Consider the following 8,946-nt stretch of genomic DNA (forward strand, 5'->3'; position numbering starts at 1 on the left):
TTTTTTTTTTTTTTATTTTATTATTTTCATTTTCAAAAAATAATAATAATAATAATATACATCAAAAAAAACTTTCAAATTTTACTAAAATAGACCTAAAGAAACTTTGGGTAAAAATGCTTAATTTTAAAAGTTTAAGTTTATGTTCGAAAATGGAACATATTTCTAAATTTAAATATTAAAACATGTTTTTTTTTTTTTTGTAAACGGAATGTAGCCCGGAATCAGCGATTATCCGATGAGATTAGTCGAGTTATATGCAAACTGATCGAACACAATATAAAAAAATGAAATTTATTTTTTTCCCCATCTTAAATAGAAATGGAGGCAAAGGCAAGGGAAGAAACAGCGTCGTTTCAGGAAGGTGAAAGGAACGACGTCGTTTTGTTTAGAGTGGGAAGTGACAAAAATAGAATTCAGACAAGCCACCGCCTTTTGAGGGCGCGTGTCTGTCAATCCCAGACGACCACCATACGCCCAGAGCGGTGTCGTTTTAAAAGATAACAAAACAAAACAAAAAAACAAATTCCCCAATTTATCATTTATCATATATTCAAACTCCTTTCGAGTAATAACAAAAATAAGTATTTTTTTACTTTATTTTGAATAATATTATTATTTTATAATTTTTTTAAAATATAATAATTTTGAAAGAATATTGCAATTTTTACCATATTTTAGATATTCTTCTAAAGTAAATGACATGATATAATTTGTGCAATTAAATTTTTTATTTTATTTTATTTATATTTATATTTATATTTATATTTATTACTAACTATGGTTTTTAAATTCTTTATTTTGGATGATTATAAATGATTTAACGGATAATTTTTGGTGAACTTAATTATTTAACTATATTATTTATACCCAAATGTTTAGACACATTTACAACAAGAATATGAATGAAAGACTATATATCCACAAGTAATTAAAGGAGGTGACTGGTGGACACGTGCTGCAGAAGCGCGTGTAGATGGTAGAGGAAAGAGTTTTACCATCTTAGAATCTAATGTGGCACACAACTGTGTTATGTCCCACCCAAAGTGGGGCCCATTTTTTAAATAAAATAAAATAAATTTCCCTCCTTTTCTTTTTTCTTTTTTTATTTTTGGGAGATATCGGAAATGGATGATCCAATAGAGAGAAAGGATATACCAAAAAGAAAAAACCAAAATTATGTGAGGGCCCACTTGTTTCTGTCCAAAATGATCTCCACCGTTGATCCGAGGGTTTTTGTAAAAGAAGAAGATGGTACAAATCAAGCACAATCTAAACTATGTTTGTATTTTTTTTTTTTCTTTTGGAGTAAAAATTTAATGAATAATGGATGATGAAATAAGAAGGGAGAGAAACTTCCACCTTCAACTCACAAAATTCTCTTATCAAACCATTTGATCTAAACTATAAGGGTTCGATTGGATTAGATTTTTTCTTGGTTAATTTTTTGAAAAACCCAAACATTCGTTTAAGTTTGTGGGTTTGGTTAAAGCTTTTTTGGTCCAGTCAACCGAAAATAAGGTTAGACCACCTAAACCCTAAACCCTACTTTTAAGACGGATATTTGATATTTGAAACATGTATAAGTAAAACATTACCAGCTGAATTTCATGATATTTTAGTTAGTAATATAACATGTATACGTGTAACACCCTACCAGGGAAACAATGTAAAGGGAAATTTTGAGAAATGAATGAAGTTGTTGGGGGAGGGGACAAAGATGATTATTGTGTGGGGGTAAAGTGCTTAAGCTTCTTCATCAACTCTCCACCATGATTGAGGAATATTTTTGTTTCAATCATATGCCTTTATGCTTACAATAATAAAGCATTTCCTTATTTCTTTTTTCTATATATATTTTTTTTTCCTCATGCATGGAAAAAAGAGTACAAAATTATGATCAAATATCGATATGTATTAAGTTAGGTGAAATTCCAATTAATTTGAAAAATCATTGGTACAAACAAAAGTCACATACAAACAATTAATTTAATCATAACAAGAAAGAAAACATATGGAAACAACAAAATCTATGTTTTTTTCTTCCTAATGCAAATTGTTTCTAAAATTCTATCCTACCAAAACGATGTTTCTTTTGCATGATTCTCAAATCATTATAATGTTCCTAAACACCAAAGGTGAGAAAAAAGAAACAAGAATATGGTGGGTAGCTTGTTGGGAAGTACCATGTGTTCTTGTTGGCTGTAACCTAGGAGAGTACCTATCTCGACTCGGTTAAGACAGATGTTAAGGAATTCCAAGGGTCCGAGCGAGATGCTTAGAGAAAGACGAGAAAAAAAGACAAAATAAAAAAATTCTTCTATGTTTTTATTTTGATGATCCCAATAAAGTTTTTGGACATGATTTTCCACGTAGGCCAAAAACAGTGTTGAGAATAGATGGAAAGTTATAAGAAAATGAGGAAAAGAAGAATGGGAGTGGAACTTTACTTTATGATGAAGTGAAGAGAAGACTATGCTATGGCCTATGTCCTTCCACTTTTTTGACCAATTTGCATCTCTTTCTATGAAATTTGGATCAAACCTTTTGCTTTTTAAGCCATACCACCGTTGCTTCTACCATCTCCCAAACCCACTTTCCTTTCTTTTCACACTCTTATTCAATACTCATTTTTAACTCCTATCCTATACATGGTGCAACGTTCTTTCTAGTCACATCTCCAAAGCCTCAAATGTTAATGATAACAAGAAGGAGAGAGAAATGATGAACAAGTTTAAGCTTAATAGTGACTATGAGTTCAACATTTGGGGTAAGAACTTCCTTAATAATGTAAGTCAATCAAATAATAAATAAACACTACCAAAATCAAGGACTGATACTAATATGGATAATTCCTTGATGTTGAGAGAGGATCAGATATTACCATGAGAAAATCAGATATTAACATTTCTATGAACTCTATTTAAGCTCCTTAAATGTTTCTTTGGTCACTATTCTTTCAACTTTCTTTCCTTGATTCAACGCTCAAGGAAAAGCCAACGAGGGGAGGTTAGAAAGAGATTCCATACGAACTACGTTTGGAAGTTTGGATTCTATTTAGTTTTTTTTTTTTGGTACAGAATACACATTGATCCAAGACTTAGAGTTCGATGTTTCTTTGGTCCCTGAGGTTTCATAATAGACACTCGACCCTAAGGACTACAAGGAGGCACAAAAAGTGAAAGAGGATTGACCTCTACCATCAAGCAAGGAAAGAGACCTCTTTTCTCCTTCCTTCAATATGCATAGCACGCTTGACTAATAGCTTCAAACCTTGATGACTCCAAGAACTAAAATGTCTTCCTATCACCCTAAACAATATTATAGGGGACAGCTTTTACCGCTGATGTATAAATTTTCACCCAAAATTTTAGTTTCATCAAATTTAATATTACACTGTATAGTATTGCAATTTTTATATGCAATTTAGGCTAATTCACTCCGAAAGAAAAAGGGCAAATCCCTAAGAAACCTACTATTTTCGATAAAGATCAAGTTTCGGCACAAGGAAATCTATTTGTATCTCAATGGCTGATCACATATATTCCAAATTTCAGTTTACCCGGCGAATATAGTTTTTTTATAAAAAAAAAACTCAAACAGCTCAACAATATATTTAAAATCAGTACAGAGCATCTGGCAAGCATCAATTATAAAGATCCAACCTTTATCTCATCGAAACTTTGGATCCATGTTTGCCGTGCCAATGCAGTTCATCTTTGAGAGCCCCACCTTGGTTCGCCAGTGGCCTGAAATACATGACATTAAACTTAAGATGAACCCAGAAAAAATCCTTCAGTAATCCTATAAAATCCCAAGTAAATCAAAGACTTCAAACATATTTGCAAATAATAGTTGACAACTACGGATGGAAATATCATTTTGCATGATGAATGAGGATGTAGCAGTAATACACTGTTAAAACATCATCATTTTATATATACAGACTATACAGTTAATCTCTTGCAATATAAAAGGTGGGCAGGAAGAGACATTTCTATGACTGAATTTTTCGAAGAAGTTCAAGAGAAAAGCTTACCAATGTGCATCACTTTGGATAGAGAATATCATAGTGACCAGGACGATAGAGCAAAGTAATGAAAGGGATCTTTATCTCAGAGCCAACACTAACACCTGAGCCATCACTAGAAGCAGGAACAAAATCATGGTGATTTACACTGATGCCACCAGAATCACAAGAGCTCCGATCGAGGTACAGAACACGGATTGGCACACCCAATGCATCAGATAACGCAATTATGTGTACATGATCACTCTCTTCACCCATTGGTTCAACTGCTGATTTGCAGAACTGTGCCAGAAAAGATAAAATGAGAACGAGATTGAAAATCATGATATAAAGGTTATTCTATCTTCTTAAATAAGAGAATAAAAGGATTCTAATGCACAAGAATATGGGATAATAAGACCAAAGCAATCTCATTTTAATCCAGATAAAACAATGGACCTAAGGTCTTGTATATTTAATGCAAACAAACAGTGAACCAAAATCCTGACTAATTGGACAGAATATTTTTTTTAAATCCATAAATGTTTGGATCAATTTTTACACACCTCAACTATTCTTACAGGACAACTGTCTACCCTACTGCATTAGATAGCAAAGCAATTCACAGGAAATTAAAACCTGGGTAGGTGTTACCATGGATTGAAGCCTTGAACCCATACCCTTTGCACTCTTTATTATTTACATAGCCTTTATCGACAACTAGGTTACTCAAGGTGGTTTTGTTTACTAAAATTAAATCTGGATCAGGAAAAAGAAAATTGTGGTAGATATTGTTTGTTGGCAATTAGATTCTTAGAATGAGTCAGAAGTTCAATATATGTAGGACCCACAAAATGGTAGAGATTTTAAAAAAAAAAAAAATTGGACCCAGAGAATAGGAGTAGGCGATTGATAATCATTTATGATGTAATGATCCTTCCCCAAAATACGAACATGAATCTTCATTTTTAAGTGGGTTGCACTTATTCTATTCCCCACACGAAGTAAACAAACAACAGGGGAATGTGAAAGATCCAATATTATTCCTGTCCAAGGTAACATGATCTAAATCATCATTATTGCATACCAAGTATAATCTGTTTCTGCTAGAAACTACACTTAAAACTCGCTACCCAAACCAATCAACTTAGGTTTCAACATAATTTGTATGGTCCAATTTGCGACATAAATCTAAATAATAAAGGCCAACAAATAATGTAAAACTTGTTTGAAGTTTTACAAATTTAAGAAACCTGATCAACCGTTCCATGTGTCAATCCCATAATAAAAGGCTCAAAAAATTCTGAACGCTTTTGAATTTCACCTGATGTAACAAACCTGAAAAACATAACAACTAGCAAAACAAATTTGTCAGAAGAAACAGAAAGAGCGAGGCAACTGAATATTGAATTTACAAACATCACCGACCATAATCAGAGATGGATTGGTCTCGACTCCTAAGAACAAGTTCATCATGACTGCATTCAAGAAAACTAAGAGTCAAATGCAATCATGAATGACCGATTTCACAGCTGAAAGCAACAGAATATTCCACTATAAAATAAAATTCGAGAATTGAAATTCCAAGGTAGAAGGGCAGGTCATTGACACCTTATAGAATTTTCATTTCCTTGAAGAGCACTTTCCAGCTGCTCAAGGAATAGCTGAAAAGATATTTTAAACATACCTATTAATCAGAAATTATATTTAAGGCAACCACCATTAACCAAGGATATTTAGCTAGTTTATACCGAAAGGAAATAAAGACAACAATAATAAATAAGGATGAGTCTAGACATCTCAATTCTTTCAGGTGGTATAAATTCAGGACAATGTTCTTAAAAGTAGGAAGCACGATGAAACAGAACAGCTCTTTAGGGTTCATGTGCAAGGCACAAAACGAAGTGAGGACTTCAATGAGGTGAAGCACTCGGTACATAAAATGTTCAAATTGAGAATTAGCATGAACTATGAGATAGAGGCATAATGAATTAATTATTAAAAACATCCTCAGTCATCACAAATTGCAAGGAGAACATCTCGGCAACAATAAAATTGATGTAGCACTATTTCTATCTGGTATGTTCGATAGCACATTTTGAGATTGTAAGAACAGTTGATTCTAAACTTCCACCGACTTGAGTTAAATGGGATAAATAAGTCAATATTGCTTATAGCAGGGATAGACATTCAAATAATAAACTAATTTTTTAAAACATGGGCATAGAAACAATTTACCTCAAAAAAATCTTCGAAAGTAATTTCTGTATATCCCAGACTTCGAAGTGTTTTCCTACAATTTTCCACATTTATTTTGATCCGATCAACTTCAGCGGTGTCTTGCGACTCTAAAATATGTTCCTGGATAGAGAGGCCAAGTCAGTAGCAGCTGAAGTCCGATGATGCACCAAAAGTACAATAACCAATCTGCTGAGATACATTAAAAGTGTTTAGACTTACAAGATAAGAAAACATGAAGCTGCGGAGAAAGCAATTCCCATCACCACGTGTTCGACGAATGGCAGCATATTGGCCACTGAGCACCTGCATAACATGTAATTTAAATATATTCTAAGAAAAACTACTCTCCCAAAAATAACAATAGAATAAAGGCAATAAATAAAACCTTAATTTTCTCCAGCAAAATGGGACTTCCGGATTTATATTCAGCTTCTAAAGAAGAAAGTGGTTCCTGCAGCTCCGTTGCCATTAAGATTCATTAGGGAGTAAAAGAAAGATCAATTGATTAGACCATCTTAGAGCTATGAAGCCACAAAGAGGAATTCAAAAGCACCTCATCCAACAAAAAACAACCAACCCTACCCCAAGCTCCATAAGAGGGTTAGAGACATAAGCCCAAAAGCTAAACACCAAAAAATGTCAATAAACATGCATAAAGTTCAACTTTTGAAGCAAACAACGGTGCAGAATCCCTCCAACATTTCTAAACTCCAAATAATTTCTAAATCTATGCTTAGAAACTGTGTTGGTAAACAATGTTTTATGATTTTTCCAAACATGGTATGATTGATAAAATAAGTGTATCCACTTCATAGAATAATATGGAAAAAGAAGGGAAGAATAAAGATTAAAACTTGGTTTCCCACTTCATAGCATAGGTGGATGAAGCATGGTCCTTGAATGCAAATAAGGATGAAAAAATGGATAATAAAAATCCAGGAACACAACAGAATGCCAGATGCAACAGTATAAGATGAAACATGTACCAAACAAAAAAAAAGGAACCAAAAACACAAACACACGGAAGAAAAAGAGGTAAAAGTGTTGCAACATCAAGACTAAAAAATGCAGGATATTAAACTTAAATAGGTGAACCTGCCTTGTCACCAACAAATGGAACTTTCTCAGCCTCCTGAACAAAAATTGCAGATTTCTGCTGCATGATTTCATCGTCACCAAAAGTGTCCCAACTATCATAGTCTGGTGTTTGAATTGATATCACAGACTCCACTTTCCCATCAGCATCAAGATTTTCCTGATTCTGCATTCTTTTAAAATGAATGCTTTGTTTCCTCAAATTTTGAAACCAGATATGAAAAACCTATTCAAGAATTCCCCTGGTAAGTTCACTGTAATGATCCAACCAGCTCATAAACTTGTTTGCTTCGAGACGACCTGCTGAGCGTTTGTAAAACAATATCTCGTAATAAATAAATGTGTAGTGGTAGCATATATTCTCTCATCTTTGAAGTTAATAACTTGATCGTTTTCAAACCATATGATATGGATAATTGAATGTCAGTGAATATAGAACATGGCAGTTGTCAAAGGAATATTGCATATCAATATCAAACCAATGCACTACTTATTGCACACGCTAAACAAGCCCATCCATGAATTCCATGCTTAAACCTTACATAGTCGGCATCCAATTTCTTAGCCAAGTTGCTAAAGACCATGATGAAAAAAACAAGCACCGGTATACAGCATGCATTAAAGAACTAGAAAGTGCTTATAATTTTAAAGGTGATAAGAGATACAGGATCCAATTCACTCATCAACTGAAACATAACAACCAAATTGAAACTTCATATCTTGAGACATTGCTTGCACTGTGCATTTGTGATTAGACTGAGCACTTTGCATCAGAAATTAGGGTAAACAACAGAACCTTAGAATTACTTCTTCAATTCCCCCACAACTTAGAAATGAAAGCATAAAATCCTTAATTCGAATTTGATTTAGTTGAAACAAATTCAATATTATTAAGTTGTCTCAACCTATTCCGCGAACATACAAACTCGGAGACGTGAAAAATACTTTCCATGCACAGAGGCTACACCCAAGGAAGCGACGTACACAGCCGAACTTAAGTCCGCCCATTCTATTAGCTACTTAATCAGAATCCAGATCCGATAATCATCCAACAAAATTATACTGAGCAACGATCGAATAAGAGAGAAAGAGAAAAAAAAAATCTTACAGATTAAGAGGCAGAATAAAGAACGGAGATTGAAGAGCTGAACGGCAATGAAAGACGCTCACTGTTCGGTGCTTGGGAGGGCAGACACTAAAAGGGCACAGGCGAAAGGCTGCCGTGGACGGAAGAGATCACCATTGGCGCCGTCAGTGAAAAAAAGGAGGAAGCATTCGAATCGAAAGAGAGAAAGCGAGAGGGGAGTGGAACAGGACGCTGGCAAAGACGGGTTAGGGCTGCAGAAGAAGATGACAAGAGGTCAACAATGGTGAAACTGAAACTGAAAAATCTGATCCCTGGATCTGAATCTGAATCTGAATCTAAATCGTGCGTACTTGGGGATTCGGTAAGCCTTTTGGGCTGTGTCTAAATTTTTAATAATAAATTAATTAATTTATATATATAAAAAAAAAAAATTGTCTAGTACTGGGTTGTCAAGTATTCCATGTTTTTTTTTTTTTTTTTTTTTTTTTTTTTTTTTTTTTTTTTTTTTTTTTTT

The 8,946-nt window shown here is 33.7% G+C and overlaps 1 protein-coding gene across 4 annotated transcripts; it reads right to left on the minus strand.

Moving 5' to 3' along the window:
- Positions 1 to 3,496: 3,496 nt before the first annotated feature.
- LOC111439146 (ubiquitin thioesterase otubain-like) lies at positions 3,497 to 8,788 on the minus strand. Of its 4 annotated transcripts, none has more exons than XM_023076897.1 (10): positions 8,454 to 8,788; positions 7,350 to 7,571; positions 6,636 to 6,701; positions 6,470 to 6,553; positions 6,248 to 6,370; positions 5,621 to 5,673; positions 5,438 to 5,487; positions 5,263 to 5,363; positions 4,040 to 4,312; positions 3,497 to 3,749 (listed from the first exon to the last, which is right to left on the minus strand). In XM_023076897.1, the coding sequence occupies exons 2-9, from the start codon at positions 7,515 to 7,517 to the stop codon at positions 4,049 to 4,051; spliced, it is 909 nt and encodes a 302-aa protein (XP_022932665.1). In that variant the 5' UTR covers positions 7,518 to 7,571; positions 8,454 to 8,788; the 3' UTR covers positions 3,497 to 3,749; positions 4,040 to 4,048. The 4 variants fall into 4 exon arrangements, with proteins under 4 accessions (XP_022932665.1, XP_022932663.1, XP_022932664.1 ...); XM_023076895.1 differs by having other exon boundaries at positions 7,350 to 7,645; XM_023076896.1 differs by having other exon boundaries at positions 7,350 to 7,648.
- Positions 8,789 to 8,946: the final 158 nt, after the last annotated feature.

Source organism: Cucurbita moschata, unplaced genomic scaffold, assembly GCF_002738365.1.
Source record: "Cucurbita moschata cultivar Rifu unplaced genomic scaffold, Cmos_1.0 Cmo_Scf00086, whole genome shotgun sequence".
In the NCBI taxonomy this organism is placed as follows: Eukaryota; Viridiplantae; Streptophyta; class Magnoliopsida; order Cucurbitales; family Cucurbitaceae; genus Cucurbita; species Cucurbita moschata.